We start from the raw sequence: 20,495 nt of genomic DNA, 5'->3' as shown, positions 1-20,495 counted from the left end.
GTTTGGAGGAATCAGAGTGGAATACTAACAGTACTTTCTGTCCAGGAGCCCCTCCACACCAGAGCTGAGTGCCGATGAGCTGCCTGATGATATCGCCAACGAAATCACAGACATTCCACACGACTTGGAATTGAATCAGGAGGACTTCTCTGATGTCCTGCCACGGCTGCCTGATGACTTGCAAGATTTTGATTTCTTTGAAGGTACCATTTTATTTTACTTTATGCTAACGTGAACACAGTCAGTGAACTGAAGAAGTGAGTGTTTCTAAAATGCATTTTGAGGGGTTGCTTGCTTTTCTACAGAGGTAATAACTTTTGGACAAGGAAGTGTGCATTTGCTCTATTGTTTGTGAGCTCTGAAGTAAAGCAGACTTTAAGAAGACTGGTGTGTGTAGTTCTGTGCTTGCTCTTATAACTACTGCTCTGAAAATCCTAATTGGTTTAGTATTTTAATAATTCATTTTATGTTTTTACTGACTGTCAGTGTTGCATTTTAATCATGAGTATTCTCAGTAATGGCATCTTTCTGCCATCGAGTGGGGCTGGAATCACAGTCAATGTTGCCCTTTGATAAAAGGAGAAGAGAGTGTGAATAAAATCTTTAAATACATTTTTGAAACAAGCTTTTGATCAGAACTATGCCTGAATTTCTGGATTCTAAAGCTCAGTACCTATCACAGATAACAAAGAAATTAGAACAGCCCAGAGTTGGAGTATGTGATTTCTTTGGTCATTTTCTGATATGACATGACATGACATCCGACTGTGTTTGAGTTGAAATGAACCTAAATTACATTGACTATGTAAATTTTAGATCCAAGCTGTAATTTGGTAAATAGAAGGGAGTTTGTGGACTATTTATGTTATTGCAGCATTAAAGAAAATCTTATTTAACCAGGTTTACTTTGTCTAGTGAGTTTGGGAGGCATCTTGTATTGTAGTATGTGGAAAAGGAGGGCAGAGAGAAGGAATTCCATTGACGAGGAAGGTGTAATTTCTCATTTTTCTGACCTTGCTTACCTAGTGAGCACTGGTGAAGGAAATTTTCTGTGTACTGTGAGCCATTCTGGAAGATTGTCATACTCTGCAGCTCTGTACTGAACTGTCCGTACGTCTGCATCCTTAGAGTGTCAGTGCCAGGCTCACCAGAGAGGAGCGCTCTAACTTCTGGTTTCCCTGTTTCTGCAGGTAAAAATGGAGATCTCCTTCCGACTACAGAAGAGGCTGAAGAACTGGAACGGGCCCTACAGGCTGTAACTTCTCTTGAGTGCCTGAGTACCATTGGAGTACTTACACAGACAGATGGTGTGCCAGTTCAGGAGCTGTCAGATAGAGGGATAGGGGTGTTCTCTACAGGTGCTGGAGCTCCAGGAATGCAGTCCTTGAGTCGAGAGGTTAACACGGATCTGGGGGAGCTGTTGAATGGGCGTATAGTACATGATAATTTCTCCGGTCTGGAGCTGGATGAGAACTTGCTCCGTTCTGCTACCTTATCCAACCCACCTACGCCCCTGGCAGGGCAGATCCAGGGGCAATTCTCCGCCCCAGCCAACGTCGGCCTTACTTCTGCCACTCTCATAAGCCAGAGTGGCCTTGGGGAGAGAGCCTTCCCAGGACAGTTTCATGGACTTCATGATGGCAGCCATGCCTCCCAGAGGCCCCACCCTGCCCAGCTGCTGAGCAAGGCAGATGACCTGATCACCTCACGACAGCAATACAGCAGTGACCATTCACACTCCTCACCCCATGGAAGCCATTATGATAGTGAGCATGTGCCGTCTCCCTACAGTGACCATATCACATCCCCTCACACCACATCTTTTTCTGGTGATAACTTGGCAGCTACCTTCTCAGCAGAGATGCCCATGATGGCACAGCACTTGCTCCCAACTCAGCTGGATGTGCCACTTAGCGGGGTGGTCAACCCCAGAACTCACTGGGGGAATCTTCCTGTCAATATTGGGGACCCCTCTCCGTTTAGCAACCTTCTTGGTGCAGATGGACACCTCCTGTCCACCTCCCTGTCCACACCACCTACCACCTCGCACTCAGAGACCACACAGCCTGCCTTCGCCACTGTGACCCCCAACAGCTCCAGTGTGCTTCCGGGGTTACCGCAGACCAGTTTTAGTGGCATGGGTCCTGCCTCCGCTGAACTCATGGCCTCCACCTCCCCTAAACAGCAGCTCCCTCAGTTCAGCGCAGCCTTTGGGCACCAGCTGAGCTCCCACAGTGGCATCCCCAAGGACCTGCAGCCCAGCCACAGCTCCATAGCTCCTCCCACGGGCTTCGCAGTGACCGGTGCCACCACTACCAGTACCAGTAACGCATCTGCACCCTTCACCACCTCCAACTGAGCTTGTCTGCCTGGCTCTGTGCAGGTAGATAGGGGACCTGTGTTTTCTATCTTTCCTTTTTTCCTTTTTCTTTATTTTTTCTGTCCTCTCTTCCCCTTTTTTTTAGGAGGGGGTTAAGAAGAAAACCCCTGCTTCAGTACTGACCAGGGTTAGCCCTCTGTGAACCTTGCTGTAGCGTTCACATGTGCTTGTTACGCACCGGTGCTCATTTATTGCAGGCGGGTTCACTGTTCCCCAGTAATTCCTTAAGGATACAGCACAGTTACTGGATATAATTGATCTTAGCAGTAAGACCTAGAAATGGGAAGATACCTCAGATTACTGATGCATGTTACTGTTTCCTAGGGTTTGGATCAGTGCTTGCCGTCCCATTAGCATCTGGTAGAAAGTTTTCCAGTGGGCGGAAGTCCCTTGATTTTTTTTATTTTTTTTTATTTTACTTTTTTCCAAAGGTAGCATCTGGCATGGAAAACTTGGCTGCACGCATTGATTTGAGAATGGTGCACTGAAGTCCTAAATCAAGACCATGGTTCAAGGATGAGTTTGGCAGTTTCTTAAAATAGTCTCTTGACCTCCTCTGTGTGCGTGTGTTTGGGGTGCAGGGAGCAACAGTTCCTTTTCTTCTTTTGGTGAAGAAGTGGGAGTTGTCCCCTTCCAGAACTGGTTGCTGTTCTTACTGCATGCTGATTTTTGACCTTTTTATAATAATGATTTTTAATTCATTGAGCAGCAAGGGGATCAGTTGACTGGTTGCCCAGAATCTGAAGGCTGATACAAAGTTAGCCCAGGGGAAAAAAAAAAAAAAAAAAAGAAAGAAAACCAGAAGGATTGAAATAGATCATGGATTAGTGAAGATTCCTGTGTAGAAATTTCCTCCCTTGCTGAATAACTGTGGCCTTTTAGCATTGATGATTTGCCTTTTCAAATGTGGCTTTGTCCAGAACTCCGTGTCTGACAGGCTGAGAGGTATTTATCAGCTGAAACTGGAAGAATTTGGTTGGTATTCTGCCTGTCCACACAAGTCTAGGTCAGACCCTTCGGTAAGTTTCCAATGGATGCGTTTCTCAAATTATATCTAGCTACTGAGACTTTCTTTGTTAGTTTTTTCCCCCCGTCTTGGAGCCATGTAGTTTTTTCAACACTTGTATGTTTGATGCTCTGTATGGGAAGCTGAATGTATGTAAGGAACTAGCAGGTACCTATTAGCAGTCATGGCTAACCAGAAGAGAAATCACTAAAGCAAAATAAATAAGAATTCCTTCTGTTGGCAGGACAATTTTGCTTTTACTGCCCACCTGCTAAATATAGTATTCAGACTCTTTGGTAGTAATTTCAATTCTTAAAGAAAGAAGTCCAGTAGCTTTTAGATTTTTAAAAAATTTTATTTTATGTTTTTTAGTCCAAGAGATAACAGCAGCAGAAATTCTGAGGTGTTTACGTGCATCTCTTTATCCTAAGGGAAAAAAGAAATTTGCTTGTGACTTTATAGGGCCCAAACGTGCTACTGTACTCTGACTGTAAAAGTAGCTCCTACTTAATATAACAAGTCTCTACGCTTCTTCATTTGTTGCTGAGATGCAGATAAGAGAGAATAGAAAATCCCACGTTACTGCAGAAGACAGGTTTCGTTGTACCTTACAGTAAAACATCCTACTGCATGTATTCTAGTCTAATTCAGTAAGTTAAAAATATCAAGCACATGTAACAGGGAGGCCTAATAAATTGTTTGAGTAAGGGATCATTGAACAAAGTTTAGTTGCTGTAGAAATTCATTTTGTTAGCAGTCAGGCCCACACCAAAATCTCTGACCCAAACCTCTCCTTCCATCTTGCTAAGGAACAGAATTTAAACGGGATAGGTCTTGTGTCTTCTTACTATCATAGCAATCATACTATCCCTCTTTTCTTGAAAGATTTGTTCTCCTTAAATACAAAGGAGTATGGATGATGCATATGTCCTTTTCTGAAATTGCAAGTGTATGTGGGTGAAGGAAACAAAAATGATTTTCATGTTTCTGTTGTTATGAAGTCCTTATTTCATACTTGGTAAAATAGATCTTAATAATATAAGCCGAATATTTTTAAGTGGTGATTTAAATATGTTTGTAACATTTAAATGTTTTAAAATCATGTAAAAAGTTGAATTGAAGCATATGAAATCCTGCTTGTGATTGTCCTGCTGATTGAGGAATGCCCAGTGGTATTGTGAAATGAGGCAAATCTGACGAGGCATTTATTTATTTTTGTATTATGTTCCCCATACTTTGTTGAGGAGACAGCTGTTTGATTTGCAAATGATTTTCGTTGTGTCCGTATATCTTCTTCAATGTTTTTGGATGACTGGCTGAAAAAAAGTGGAGAACTAGTATACCAAATGGTTAATTCTTTAATCTGCTTGTATATTCATGTCATTTTAGAGGATATGAATTTCTATAAATTGTTTTCAGGACTTTGGTCTTGAGATCATTCTTGTGCCCATCAAACTCTTAAATGAAGCTGCAGCTAGTGCAGTGTGTATTTGCCCCGCATTACATTTCTCTTTCTTAGCAAATGCTGGGGGGGGAAGGAGGAGAGGAACTGAGAGCCAAGTTCTGCTTGCTCACGTTGGTAGAAATTGTGGAGGAGCTCTTTGGTATAAGGTCACTGTGAGTTTGTACTGGTCTAACTCAGAACAAAATCTAGCTCCTAATCTGAGCATTGATTTAGGCAGGGAGTTTCAAAATCTGTCAAAGCAATGCAGGTCTGTAATTCTCATTTGAAATCAATGGCCATTATGTACCTGCATTCCTTTAAGCTAGCCTAGGATACCAACTTCCTTCCCCTGCTGAGGCTTCAATTTTTGTATATCCCTTGATGACTCTTCCCTGAAAAGTGGCTACATAACATTTTTCAGTGAGCAAACTAGGTTTGCAATAAAGCTGCACTCTTAAAAATAGACTTCGGTTTGTATATGTTTGAAATAGGAATCCCTCTGTCCTGTCTGACATAGAGTTCTGAAATAGGCCACCACTCTTGCCTTCTCCTGGTTCACCTCCTGTTTTTTCACTGCCGCCGATTTCATGGTTACAGCCTACCAAGCAGTTACGGGTCTTGATCTTAGCTTTACAAGGAGGATCATTCCAGGTGGGCTTCTACAGCTACAAAACCTGTTGACTTCAGTGAATCGGTGTCTTGCTGTTGGATGTGAGAGATCCAATCTGAGAGGTATATGCAGCCAGAGATGTTTCACACCTCTTCCTCTGGGAAATACGGCAGGTCTGGTTAATGTAGTTCTCAAGGCTGTTATTTATGTGGTTCCCAAGTAGAATCTATGTTCTCTCGCAAAGGTTTTTGAGTATCATGTCCTCCTATAGCAATTAGCACTCTAATCACCCTTTCACCAAAGAGCCAGTGTAGCAATTTCAGTCCATTGATTTGAGATGGTCGATATCTGTCATACCCTTTACGTGTTAACAAATGGAATAAAGCTAGTTGAACCTAAAAGTTAATCTCTTTACATAAGATTTGAATTTTAAAGAATTGGAAAAAAAGATTAGACTTAGAATACCAGTAACATCATTTTTGGTAATAATAGCACCTCAATTAGGCTTTGTACGAAAGTACTTAACACACGATGAACTTTGACAGTGTACAGAGGCTCACCAAGGAACAGCCTTGTGCTGGCCTGGTGTGTAAGGCGTTCTGTAAGACATGCTTAGATGTTTGTTTTCACTTAGGAAGACTTTACGCCAACTTTGAGGGGAGCCATACACACTTAGATACCTCAAAGTTGATTTGTTCTTTTTCTTTGTAATTACTATGATACAAGAAGATGCATGTATGATGCAAGAAGATGGAAAATATGCATCATTGTGTCTCCTGCCTTCCAGCTCCTCCAGCTTCTTGCTTAGTTCCCATCTCATTAGTAGCATGCTTCTCTGTATGGTTGGGTATAAAGGCTTTAAATCGATAATGCTGAGAGGTAGCACAGTTGCTGGTCTGCCTCGGGCATTGTGGAAAAGACAGCAACAGCTAGATTTCCCACTTCATTCAGCAGGTTAGTGAAATGAGGATTTGTAGTTCTCATTTGGAAAGCATTGGAAGGCCCTGAGAAGCTTGTCATTTGCTAGGCAAAAGTCAGAGATGATATTGGAAGTACGAATGCAAGGAAAAAAATGTCAAAAGGGGAGCCATGCATAATAGCAAAGAGAAGCCAAGGGAAGTGTCTTTTTTTTTTCTTTTTTAAAGGGAAATGGGTATTAGTTGAAAAATTTGGAAGTTCTGTGTGAGCTGTTAGGCACAGTGTGATGCCACTGGCTTCAGGGGCTTGGCCAAGGCGCAAGACCTAGGACTGCACCTGCAAACCAGTAGCCGAATTCAGTTTGAATGTTTGCTGTAACCACATCTAAATACAGTCTGGGGTTGAATCTGCTTGCCAGGAAAGAAGAGTCTCACAAAGAAGTACAATAAACAGTGGACTGGTGTCTTCCCTAGGAAGCTGGCCCTGGTGGTTACATACATGGGTGGTTAATCTGCTTCTGACCTCCAGCTGCTCCCTGAGCTTCTGCATCATCGTGGCTACTGCATTTCCCTGTAGGCATCAGCAGGGCTCCGGGAGTGTTTCTCCATGCCTTTGTGCTGCAGCGAGCTGAATCCACTGGTGAATTCTCCCAACAGTATGAGCCTTTGGGCAGAGAGGAGGGAAAAATGTTCAGAAGAGCCAGCTACCTGCAGTTTCATCTTTCAAGACTTTGTGGGGTGCAGGGGCAGTGGCGGGAGGTGCTTTCAGCAGGCAAACAATAGAAAACTTGCCTGCAGTAATCTTCTACAGTGAGGCATTTGTGTGGGTGTTTGGACAGCTTCCCTGGTGGAATGTTTATTTTTGCTTCTGTATTCTTAGCAATACATGTGAAGGAGTATGCTGTGCAGGCCTGTTGCATGGTCCAGTGGTGGTGGAAATATTAACTGAAGGAATAGGTTTGGGCTAATGTGCTGACCGGATCTTTAGGTCTTTCTGACCTTCTGGTCACAAGGTCTTTCTGATCTTTTGGGTGACTATTAATGATGGGATGTTGTGGGCTGCTTCTCGCACCTCCTTGATTTTCTTTCTCTCTACATTCTTCATCGTTCTTTCTTTTATTCTCCCATTCTCAGATACTTCTCCAATGTAAGTAATGCCAACCGGTAAGTCTTCCATGGTCCTGAGCGAATCTGACTGTAAATTCATAACATACGTTTTGGATGTTAGAACGACAGTGCAATAGATCAAAGTATTTCTCAGATCAGTAAGATGATGTTTCACAGCACGATAATGTGTCATGAACTAGATGCTGAGGGCACAACATTGATCATGCAAGTGCACACGCTAGCAGTGAGTGTGCAGGCATTTTTAGCAAGAGTTTACCTTCTCACAAGTCCCTCTTCATTTAAGAAAAGTAGAAAGTCATGAAGAAAAATTTAAAATATTCTTTTTCGTACCCACAAGCCCAATTAAAAGTAAAGAGGGCTGGTGGAGAAATCTACATTTGTGTTTATTAAACTTGGACTTTAGGAGAGGTCTGGTCATGAGAGACCTTAGCTCTATCAGGTAAAGTTTTGGTTGTGTGTTTAAAACTAGACAAAAACACTGTTGTTGGGAAAGAAAAGTTTGGTGGAGGAGAAGGAGTTACAAAAGGTATGTCTTAGAACAATTTTCTTACTCATGTCTTTGGCCTTTTTTTTAAAAAAAAAAAATGTAACTGTTTTGGGAGCTTTTCCCTTTGTTCTGCTACTTCTCATGGTTGTTGGGTTCTTTGCTTTCCCCTGTTTTATTCTGCTTTCAAGTACCCCTTCTCTGGCTGCTATGGAGTAAGGTAACGTAGTGGAAGCGGGAGAGGAGAAAGTGGGCTTGGCTGTAGATTGACAGCAATAGTTGGAGAAGGCTTTCTTTTTCTTTCTCCTTGAAGTAAGTGTTGGAACCTTTTCAGTCTACTCTGGCTGGTAGAATTTGGTTTGGAAGTGAACAGGATGAAACTTGGACTTTTGACCTTAAAACTGTACTTACTCTATGTAGAAAAATGCATTCTTCCTGCTCCTTCCCCTTGCTAGTCCCCCAAACATACACACAGTGACATGTCCAGAGTTACCCGCGTATCGACCACATGCGCGTGTTGAGCTTGGTCCAGTAATGCTAATGTTTTACCTGCTTTCTGTCATTGTCAGTCGGTGCCCATAGAGGTGAACTCTGGATAGGTAATGTTCCCAGATATGCTCTGGAAAATTTTAACTTTGGTGCAGATTGCTCTGGTGTAGCTAACTGCGATGGCGTTGGCTTCTACCTTGGAGTGGACTGATTTACCCTGAAATGACTCGCTAGCCTGCATCTTAAACAGTGTAGTTGGTTCCGGTGCAAATAGATTCATTCTGAAGTGATGGACAGTTCAATTCTCATGCAAAATAGCTACATCCTACCAGAAGGGGTTGAACCAGTTTCTCTGAACAGTGATGACCATCACTGTACAGTTTTGGGTATGTCTCAGGGATTCCTTGTGGAAATAAGGGCAGTTAACAAAAAATAAAAAAGTAAATAGTTTTAAAAGTAAATAATAATTTAAGGTAGAGCGTCACCTAAGTGAGAGCGCAAGAAGGAGAAATCTTTGTTCAGTTTTATAGTCCACGGTGTCTGGCTTAGGGACTCTTTCTCTTCTCGGGGCTCTCATCTCAAGTTCAACATACAGAATCTTTTTCATCACGCTCAGCTTTAAACTTTTTATTTAAAAATACCCTTCCCCAATGAGCTTTCAGAATACTTATTGTAGATTTTAAGAGAAATGGTATATTAATTTATGCTATTAACACCACCTCATAAATTATAAGTTTTATACTAAAGCTGTATTGAGTGTAATGAATTATGTTGCATATGTGTTTTTAATAGCTATAAAATTATATACATGCTTTTTTGGAAAAACAAACTAGTGAAGCACCTTTTTACACTGGATCTTTGCCGTGTCAAGGTGTACAGCTATTCTTTGCTACCTTGCAGATATCTATATCTATATATAGATATATATATATAAATAAAATAAAATGGTATCCTGTATCAACAAGCATAGAACTCTTTTTAATCCTTATATTACTGTTCCTATAATTCTTTTTAATTTTTATTTTGAGTGTTACATTCTGCAATAATTTATCTGTGGTTTGTACCTATGATTAGAAATTTAGTTACAGGGTAAATAGATCAAATTAAAAAATATCCAACTACTGTAGCTGGAAGTTGTGAACCAAGTTCGTAAGACCTTTTCTTTTTTAAATGTATTTATTTCCAGTTAGCTCTGTGAGTTGGAATTTGAAAAGTCGGAACATTAGGAATCTACAGTGTCTTATTCAGGAATTTTTCCCCTCCTTTCCTCACAAAGGAATTCCCACTGTGACTTATAAATAGAATTAGACTGCTTGTGTGCATGTATGTATTATATATACACACAAAAAATATGCATTGGGGGGGATGTATGTGCGATACGAGTGTGTATATTGTATGTAGGTCATAGTTTTGTAAAGAGAAAAGTAGTCGAGAGGTGATGGAATGTATTGTAGAAATGTGATTATTTAGTAGGGGGTTGTTATGTCCTCACTGTTGTATAAAGAAGTGAAACTCTCTACTACATAATCTTCTGTTATAAGGCTAACTCTGATATCATGTCAATTTTACTGTTTTTTAAATGAGTTGCTTTGAGCCCTGTTTAAAATGCCATGAAAATACCAAGCTCCCAAAGACAGCCTTTAAATAAAACAAATGGGGAAGGAGGAGAGATGGCAGAAATGAGTGGTGTTTTTCAGGAGAAATGTAAATGGGAAGGTTTGCATTTGGTGGGATGGGGAGGTGTGGGAATTGCTGTATCTTTGCAAATTAATACCTGAATCTCCAGTGCTCTGGCTTGGAAAATGTTGTCGATCAGTGTACTTGTGTTTTCAAATTAGGTTGTAAAGGGCACTGTTTATGGAGGGATCTCCATTCTGTAAAAGGATGTTGTCTTCAAAGTAGAGTCTTTTCTTTCCTGAGGGTCTTTACATATATTAATTTTGCCCCCAGATTGCTGATGTGAGGTTGCAGAACAAAATACACTTTCAATCCAGGGAGTTTCACTTGTGCTGTGAAATTCTGAATTTAAATATGGCCACTTAAATTTTTTTTTTTTTTTTTCATAATTGGAGAAGGAAGATTTCTTTATGGGAGTTCTCACTTGAAACTGTGAGAAGTCAGAAACATTCTTACAGATTGGCTTACTCTTCATACTGTTCTATTTAGGCTGGAGAAAGTAACCTAATTGTTATTTATTCATACAGTGTCACTTTTAATGATGATGATCCTGGTGACTTTAAAAATCTGTTTAGAAGAACAGAGCTTCCAGTATTGCACAGACATTTGGATTTTTTGAAGGCTTTTTTTAAGCAGTTGCAAATCAAATCTCAATTTTCAAAAATTTTTTTTATATCCCCCCTCTCTATCAGTATGTTAATACCCCCAGGCATCCCTCCCCCTCTCCCCTCAGTTCGTTTCTGGCACATATGCATATAAGTGAAAGGGCAGGGAGGTGGAAGTTGTCAGAGGCCTTTCCTTCTGCTTATTTGGTGGTAATGGGCGTTAGCAGCATAAATCTTTATGCCTTTATGGGGAAGAATAGACCCATTTTTGTGTATACCTGTACAGAGAGATATATCTGTATATGAGATGTTGGTAGCACTTTGCTGAATGTGGACTTGCCCTCATGATGTATAATAAATACATATGAATGCAATCAGTCTAAATCTGTATATACATGCATACAGATGTATAGATGGAGTATGCGTTGTATCACACACATACATTAGTTGTAAGATGAGTAAGTGTGTGAGCTAGAGAGAGAGACTATCCACGTAACGTATGTTTAGCAGGTAAGCACTTGTGCCAAACAAGGTTGTTTTTAATTCTGAGGGATTTGGATGACATCAGTGACTGATCTGAGCTTGGTCACCATTGTTTTGTGTTACCTCAGCCCTCACAGTGGAGTTTCCTTGGTACGTTTCTGCTTTTGTTTCTTCTATATTAATACTTGTTGGGGCCTCTTGCAACACCGACCTCTTCTGCTTCTCTGCTCCATTGCCTCCATTCCAGCTCCTCCTTGTCCCCACATCTCTACAGTTTCTCTTGCTAGCAGCAATCAGCTTTAATGGCCCAACCCAGCTCTGCTTATGTAGTAGGGAAATTCTCGTCGTGACTGTAGTGGCAGCTGTCTTGGGCCCTGAGCACTTGCTTGAACTTACGCAGAATTTCCCAGCTATTCAATTGTGCTTGAGTACAACTGTGATTGATTTGCAGATGAACACAAACTTTTTTAGAACCTGATGCAAAGCTTCCTAGCATATTAAAAGGTTAACCCAGCATTGTATTTTAGAGGTAAATGTTCAAAACAAGAAAAACGCACCCACTGAAAATTATCTTCAGTTTTCAGCCCCAGGGAGAAAAAAGGAATTTGGTTTGTGTTTCCCGTAATGCAAGCAGTAAGCAGAAGGTAGCCCTGTGCTCTGTTCTGAGCAGTGGGGATGTCATCAAACGTATCAAGAGAAACATAGCTCATTACATTTTACCATTAAACAGATTTTAAAACGAGCTGCAGAGTTGACCATTAACATGTTAGCACTTTGCATCTAACTGATCTTGCATATGCAAGTAAATTGTGCTTGTAAGTATTTTATTTTCTGTTTTCTGGCTAAGCGGAGCTTCTATATCCTTTTAGCAGAAAGCAGCTGTCAGAAACCTGCTCAGTCACATTTAAGCACTGGTGAAACTCCTGGCTAACTTAGGCTTCAGTTTCAATGGAGAACGCTGCTCCAGTTCTGTCATCAGGCTGTACTGCATTCCACGTTTTCGGTATGGATATGGCACGGTTTTTCCTGGCCACAATTCAGCCATGGAATTTTGTCTTCCTTGCGTTTCTATTAGAAAAAAGTAACTGGTGTACTGTTCCATCTGAGCTTTCATGCAATCATACATGATGATTTCTATAATACATATGTTCGGGCGTGTGTGTGGGTATGTCTGTACTGTGTGTGTATAATACATATTTATACGCACACATATATTACGCTATTTTGATTTATGTATGTGGAGAACATACCTGTTGGTTCTCTCCTGATATATACTCATGCATACGTATATTAAATATGTATATAGAGTGTAGATGTCCTGCATATACATGTGTATATGTTATGAACCTTGGTTGGTAATTTTTTTCCCCCACTTTTTGCAAATTGCTGTCCCTTATGACATATTTTCATTGAAGCTGCATTATATAGAAGAAATGGAGAAATGTGTTATCAAAGTTTTATTTTAAAAAGGAGACTCCTAATTATCTAAAGCCATTTGTAATTGTCTTTTGAATTTTTACTAGAAGTGTTGTTATGTAAAAAAAAAAAAAAAAAGAAAAGAAAAAAAGAAAAAAAGAAAAATCCCAACAAAAAACTGAAATCAAGCAGACAAGCCCATAAGAAAGGAATAGAAACACAAGTTTCTAGGTATTTATTTCTTTCAGGGGTTTCTGAGGCATACTGTAATTGCATTCTGCCCCATCCCCCCCCTTTTGTCCAATTATAATTAATGATTCTTGGTTTCTTTTACACAGCTTTTTCCCTCATTACTTTCGTAAATCATTGTTCACCTCCTACGTGCAGTAGTACTGATATCACTAAGGAGATTTCATGTCCTGCAGTCCTTTTCAGGAGAAATACCAGTGCATCACTATTGTGTTACATTTTAACATACTTTGTGGAGGATGGATGTTTTTATTGAAGATGTCTGTAACAAGTCTTTAACTTATTTAATGTGAGAAGCCTTCACTGGAATCTGTCGTTTGTTTCCAACGAGTTTCTGCAACTGTTTTTTCACCAACATATTAAGTAGTTCCCTTCTTATTTGATGCCTGAGGTTTTAGGCTTTGAATTTATTGTTGTGGGCTTGGTTTTGGGCTTTTTTCCCCCCCTCCGATTCTCCAAAATGTTTATCTGCAAGTGGAGCACAACACATGTCGGAATCTCAACCAATATCGTTTTTGCAGTTAAGGGTAAATATCTTTATCCTAGGTTTAATAAAAGAGAAGGTGGCAAATGAACAATCCAAAGTGCTAGAGGGAATGCTCACTCTTTTTAAGGCTGTCTCAGAGAAGTTTGTGTTTGGTGTCATTTTAAAGGTAGCTTGATCACACTTTGATATCAGAAACAGCCTTGTAACAAAGAGCCTCGTACAGTTGTTTGGCCACTAGAGTTTAAAATGTAAACAAGTTGCAGTGGGAAAGCAAAGGTGAGGCAGTGTATTTTGAACCAGTGAATCGTAGCTTGCAAACGTACCTGATTTTGAAGTAACTGCATGGTAGCAAGGATTAGCAGTCTCTTACACCCCTTCTTTCTTCCTTCTCATCCCCGACACGTGTTCAACATACCGTACATTGGGAAAAATAAGCAACTTACTCTAGCAAAGCTAAATCCACTTAATGACTGCTTAAAGGGAACATACAAACTTGCATTGGCGCATCCTGTCTCATGGTATTAGCTGGAAGACTAGCTAATACGCACAAAAAGCCCAGTCCAGGTTGCTTCTGCGGATGTGTCGCTTTCAGAGAGTGCGGTGCTTGGGGATGCCGGAGAAGAAGGGTCGCTTCCTGCGGGGTCCCTGGAAGCGATAGTAACTCACACTACTGCTTCTAGTGATGGAGGGTCACGGACAGCATTCCAGGGGCGGGTAGGAAAGCTGGCGTTTGTACTTTCCCTTTAAATAGGAAAGGTTGGCTCATATGTTCCTCATACTTCTCAATGAATGTACTGTATTACCATTTAAAAAAAAAAAAATCAATGATAATAGATTGGTCTCCTTTTGTTATCTGGTCCTTGTTTAATTTGTTTAAGGGTTTTTGTATACAAAAGTTTACATTTTTATGTATATTTTTCTTGTGTAAAAACTGATGTAATATGTGTATAAAACACTGTATGTATTATCTGTATATAGTGTGACAAAATGATTTTCTTTCTTTCTTTTGGATGTATTAATAAATCTTGCTGTGAAGTAGCCATGTTTACTATGGTGAAACCCTCCGCTTCAAGCCATTTTGCTAAGTCCAAGATGTATGAATAGTGCCCAGGCTGAAATCTAATCCATGAAGTGATTTTTTTTTTTTTTTTTTTAACATATCCCAAGTACAGTTATTAACTGTCCTTTGCTTAGATAGCTGTAGAGTCTGATTCTGCTTTTGCTTATTCTCTATTGCTTTCTAATAACATTAGCTAATTAGTTTTGCGAACAAACTAGGGTCTTCAGTCTCAGTCCCAATTCTAATTATAGTGCTTTCTGGCTGTGGATCACTGGGCTGGAGACCAGATCATCTTGTTTTCTGTTTGGAGTTGCAGAACTGTACTTCAAATGCAACGTAAGGGGTATAGAACAGAATTTTGTCTTATATGTTGTTACGTTTTCTGAGATTTAAAAAATACATACCTGCTTCATCACAAAAACTGGTAAGTTGGAGTTTGGTGTTATTTTGAGGGTTAGGGTGTAGATGAGAAATGATGGTTGCTGAGGTGCCGTGGGGCTCCGGTCAGCTCTTGGGCAGGATTGCGGGGCCAGGGCACGCATGTGATGACTAGCTGGATGGTCAGATGCTGGGAATCGCCATGGCCTTGTTCGGACACAGATGGCTGTGCACTGGGGAAAAGCTGCCGTTCCTGCCACCTTGCTGCGGCTGGTGCGAGCTAGATGGCCTTGGCTGGCACTAAGCTTCCAGCGCTGGGTTTGCTCTCTGCTTGAAGGATGTCCTCTCTTCAGACAGAACTATGCCTTGGACACTTTGCAGTAAGTAGATGGGTGCTGCATCTTCCTCTCGCCATTTGTTTTGTGAAGTCTTCCCCTTTGCTTTCTGACATGAGGGTATGTGCTTCAGCTGGTGTTTGCCTTGCTGCTGTCCATCTCCAATGTGTCTGAAGTTGTGAGTGGCAATCGAAAAGCGGTCGTGTCCTGGGCAAGACCATCTTCCAGATTCTGTTTTTCATAAGCAGTCTCACTTAGTGCTGCTCTGATCATCAGAATAATTGTCAGCAGAAATTGATGAGAAGGGGATTCAGTAATTTGACTTTTCTTTTTAATGAACAGTGGCCCAGCCATTCTAGACAGCATAATTAGAGCAGCGTTTCGCAGTGCCTGGTTGTAATTCAGGCCGAGGGGAAAGCGGTGTCAGTGAATGATGTAGTCTTCCACGCTAACACATGCTGCAAAGGTTTCCTGGCAAAGGACGAAACTGGTTTGTGCTTTAATACCTTGCCTTCCTGGGAGATGGGAGTACACTGAAAGCACCACATTCAGACATTTGTCAAGGCAAATGGCAGAAAAGATGAGACACTTAAACAAGAGGAGAGTGCAGCAGCGTAAGCTCGATGCAATATGGCTGTAGAAAATCTACCCTGAGCTTGTCCATTCTAGGGAATTTTCAAGGTTATGGGCCTGAGGCATTTGGACAATGTAGGAGTAACAGTGACGAGGTGGTTGTGGGCTGTTACTGATGTAGTTCTGGCTGTGCATGCGGATGTTGCAAAGCTGATCCTTCAAGGTGTTCCTATCACAAGTTACACTTGAAGTCAAAATGGTGAGAGGTGGAAGAATTGATTTTTATGGAGAAAATAGTTGTTAAAAGTCTGCTTTTAACAAAACAGCAAAAGTAAGTCGCTACTTGGTGTAACGTTTGAGGCCGCAGTGAGGAGTAAGAAGGTGGGAGTTAGGAAAACGGGGGCTCTTCCCTGGGGATGACTCCCTGGCTGAAGCAGGATTGCCTGGTCTGGTCCCGAGCTGGGCGTTCTCCAGCGTGGGCTTGACAAGAGATGGGCTGAGACTCCTCTGCTGACTAAGGCAGAGACCAACTGAATCACCTGGGGTTTTATTTCCCAGCACTTCCATGAACAACAAAGAAATTCTACTCTTAGAAAATGGTTGCATGGTTTCAGTCTGAAACTTTACAAAAAACAACCAGTCCTAGTGCCACATTTCAAAACACAAATAGTTTGAAGTATGAATTCACAAAAAAGGGGGTACATCTTTCTCTGTAACAGTCATCTCGAGCTCCAACAGTAGCCTTTTAATAGTTGGCAATTATTTTCTCAGGAAAGCTCATTTAGTTTGTACTTGAAAAGCAGGTGACATTTTGTTACACGAGCAAGTGTTGCTCTCGTACTCGGTGAAGCAATTAGAAGGAGAAACCTTTATTAAATTTGGGAGCTGGGTTCCTGCAGAGGTGAAGACAACCTGTCTTTCTCCCTGCGTAGTCACAGGCAGTTGTCCCATCTGCACAAAACACTGGGGGCCACCTGCCACCCTCCTCGCTGAAGCCTACACCCCAAGCACGGGGCTGGTACTCTGCAGCTGTCAGACCTGAATTGGAGGTACAGAGTGCTTGTTTGAAGGGGCTAAGAGGTGACTGTCACGTTTGCTGGCGTGAGGTTCAACTCAGGAATGGCTGCCTTGTTTTACTGCTGTTGCTAATTTATGGCTTGTGGAAGGTGCTAGTGAAGAGTCTTGGTACCATTGAATCTAGTAAGAAAATTGAAGTGTTGTGCTAAAAATGTCCCTGAAAGCAAAGCAGCTTTGATGTTCAGATGCATTGTTGTACTTCTGTAGCAGAACTGCAGTACAAACTTTCTATGCCCGCATCACATAACTCCCTTGACAGATGTCCTTAGGACCAAGAGACTTGTTGTGTCCTGTTCAGCCCTCACATCTCACTTGCAATGGCTGACGTAGCCACCAGTGTGGAAGAGTCCTTTACCGTGAACTCACTCTGGCTCTGATGCCTGTTTCTGCTCAGCTTGTGCACCAGCTTCCAGTTCTTGCCTGTTTAAATTTAGAAATTAAAGCCTTTGCTTTTGTGCTGTGCAACACTTGGTGGAAGAAGCCCCGTGTAACCAGCTAGCAGCTGTCCCAGAGGGCTCTTGCAGATCTGATCTGCAGGGCCCTCTGCTGTGATGCCTATCAGGGAGCTGATGCTGGTTAGCTGCTGACACAGATGTAAATGCTGTTACACTGACCAATATTTTCTTACAGCTCCCTTGCGTTCTGCAAGCCCACGTTTCCTAGGAGGGTGTCAGACTTCAGCCACTTCCAGCTTCCCCATTGCAGCCGTGTTGGATTCACCGGTGCTGTGAGCCTGTGCTGTGACCCCAGGGAGGGCAGTAAGGCTTATGAGGAGCACAGCTGGCATCTGATGTGGCACCCTCCCCTGTCTGTGTAGTCCTTTGTCAGAGCATCTGTGTGGTACCTGGTACAGTATGGTATGGCTCGTGCTAGAAAGAACATCATGGGTGCAAACAAGTCTTGGTTTCTCTTCGGTTTTAAGTGTGTTAGAGCATTTCTCTTCAAGCTGTGGCTGTCTTGCACCAAGGCTTTGCACATGCTGAGAGTGACAGCGCTCCTGAAGAAATGCATTGGGCCCAAACTCCAGTTGAAGGGGTAGCAGCAACCCTGACGCAACCAGCTGGTACCAAAGCATCAGCAAGAGAATAGCTGATTTATGTCAGGTTTGGGCCAGTACTCTGCCAAAGTTTGATTTCGAGCTGTGAGCCTCAGTTACAATACTGCCACATCATCGGAGTTGGTCCACATTTGTGCCAGTGGAAGCTGTGCAGAACTACACCCTGGAAGTACTCACAGATATTTCCCAAAGTGACTGTCGTCACCATTTCTACATGAGGCATGTGGTACCTGGTTACAGCTTCCCTGTGTCTCTCCATGGTGGTGCTGATCCCTTCCAGTGCTGGGAGAGCAGGGGCCTTGAAGTTCTTACAACCAGTTTTGAGCAGGTCTTCAACATAGTGCCTTTGTTGGATTTTATTTTCCATTTGCTAATGAAAAATGTTCTTTGCCATCACTCCATTAGGATGAACCCATGTGGGATGGGGAGAGAGGTTTAAGACGTAATTCGTTAAGTGCCTACAAGCATATGGATAGATTAACTCCAAGACACATGGGGCATCGTGGGTGGTTCTCTGCACATTCCTGCTGTCTGTTGGTGCAGACATTTGAACTTGCCGCCTGAATCAAGAGACACATATTAGCATCAGCAGAGGATACCTCCCTAAGTGCGTAGTCTTCTATAATTTGTGCTCTCAGCAATTTACATGCATTTGCTATGGCTGCTTTAGTAAAGAGGTTTTCTAGTCCAGCTGAGTGTTTAAAGTCCGTAAAGCCACTTGGCATATCTGAGAGCACTTAGTTGTTGGTTTTCTGGGGGTTTTTTTCCCCCCAATCAGTTTAATGCTCAGTTTAATCCTACAAAATTCAATTTTTCTGTTAACCAGCATTTGCTCAGTGGAGCCAGACAGTTTCCTCTGTTATTAATCTCATTTTTTCTGCTCTCCCTTGGGTCCTACTGTTTAATATGGCTTTTGGGGTGTTTTTTCCTCCTCTTTTTTTGCCCAGTGTTTTGCTCATTCCATACAATGTTTTTGTCTTGTCTTCTCCGTCTCCTCTCCCCTCAGACTGCAACTAACATTGTTGCTGAAGAGATTCTGGTAAGCAAAATTAGATTCCTAGAACTCAGAATTGTTCCTTGTCAGACCTTATCCTCTTCACTCGGCTGCTTTATCTCTACCAGCTCTGCCCAGGTACAAGGCCTTGCTTGGCAGAGCTACTCCTAATACCCCTAATTAAGAAATTAGAATCAGTCAAGGTCTCGTACAAATATATGTGTTGTCTGAGGTAGGCCCTTTCAAAGATGATGAGATGAGGATCTTGACAAATAACCTCTCTTAGAAGAATTCAGCAAAGCTGCTGTGATATTTCGCATGCCCTGCAAAGCTGGCTGCCTGTAGCAAATTTCCTGTGATGACACGCCAAAAAGATGATGCCTTTATCAGACACTGTTTCCCATTAAAAATGCTTAAACAGCTAGCAGTTCTGCTCATATTGGTTCCCGGTTTGCCGTGATGTCGGCTGCTTTCACACAGCCCTGTGCTGCAGGGAGCAGAGCGTTCCACAAAGACCGTGCTGTGTCTCTCTGAGTACGTCCCTGCTTTTGGGCAGACTTTGCCCACAGGCAGCACTGCTGCCATCTGCCTTCGCCAGGTGACAGAGTGGGGCTGGTGGGTGGCAGCTTAACTCTTACTCAATTAATTGAATACTTGCAGGCACTCTTTTCCTGAATTTCCCACCAGTACCACGGCATATTTATCCGCAATTCTCTTCCTGCTTCTTCCCGGATTTTATGACTGGTGTTCTTAACCAGTGCCAGAGTCTGTACTGGGCTGCTCTAAGCTGAGTCTGTAAGAGGCAAACAATGCATGGATCTTCTGCTGGCTCTAAATGCAATCTAAACTGTACAGAAAATGATGGAAGACACCAGCAGAAAAGAGAAATGACTCAATGTGACTGAATCTGTTCAACATCAGTGGGTGACACAAAAAGACACTCTGCTTATCTTTCAGTTCTGGTGCCTGCATGCATTTTGGAAGCCCATCTCACAGGCTGTCCATAGCCCCATGCACCTCACCGTCCCTGTGGCACCTGGCAGCACAGCTGGCTTCACCATCCCCTGGCAAACCCTTTGCTCCACATCTTCCTCCTTCTCTATGTGCTGCCCAGTGGCTGTCTCCTCTGGTGGACACCTTGCAGATTTTGCTTTCTTACACCCCAACCTACTGCAGTGGGTCTTGCTAGCATCTCTCTCTGGTCTGCTTTCTTCTGTTGTCCAAAGCTCCAGTCTGCCATCCGTGAAGTCATGACAAACAGTATTTTTCATCCTCGTGCTGCCTTATGAGCCCCCCCCCCCAGCCCACGTTGCTCACCCTGTCCTGTATGGGTGACCATCCAGGTGTGAAAAGCCCAGGCTGGAAAACCGGTGGTTTTTAAACATCGTGTCCCCTCTGTGTTACTCTCTGGTCCTATAATTGAAACGCTGTTTGTGATGCGTAATTCTTAAATACATCAAAACTACAGAAGAAAATCCTCTTTTTATCTTAGTCATCTCTAATGCCATAAAAATAAATCCACTCGTTCATATAATTCATAATTCGGCTTTGTCTTCCTTCTGCCTTCAGTTTTTCCACCAGCTGTTTGGGACCTGATTTGCAGTGAAAGGTGGTGTTTGATGAAAGGGATACACCGATGAGAGCAA

General features: G+C 42.1%; 1 protein-coding gene across 6 annotated transcripts in view; it reads left to right on the top strand.

Annotated features, from left to right (window-relative positions):
• INO80D (INO80 complex subunit D) overlaps positions 1-14,730 on the top strand; it is a 45,986-nt gene extending 31,256 nt beyond the window's left edge. For 4 of the 6 annotated variants that reach the window (XM_075429710.1, XM_075429709.1, XM_075429713.1 and 1 more), the window contains 2 exons: positions 46-203; positions 1,191-9,381. In XM_075429710.1, coding sequence (XP_075285825.1) covers positions 46-203; positions 1,191-2,359 — 1,327 coding nt within the window. In that variant the 3' untranslated portion in view covers positions 2,360-9,381. Of the gene's footprint in view, positions 1-45; positions 204-1,190; positions 9,382-12,092 lie in introns of those variants that run through there. The other 2 variants (XM_075429715.1, XM_075429714.1) reach the window with 2 other exon arrangements.
• The last annotated feature ends 5,765 nt before the right edge of the window (positions 14,731-20,495 follow it).

The sequence above is a fragment of the Opisthocomus hoazin genome, chromosome 9 (assembly GCF_030867145.1).
Source record: "Opisthocomus hoazin isolate bOpiHoa1 chromosome 9, bOpiHoa1.hap1, whole genome shotgun sequence".
Classification (NCBI taxonomy): Eukaryota; Metazoa; Chordata; class Aves; order Opisthocomiformes; family Opisthocomidae; genus Opisthocomus; species Opisthocomus hoazin.
The sequence above is the reverse complement of the archived record's forward strand: the minus strand, read 5'-3'. Positions and strand labels throughout refer to the sequence as shown.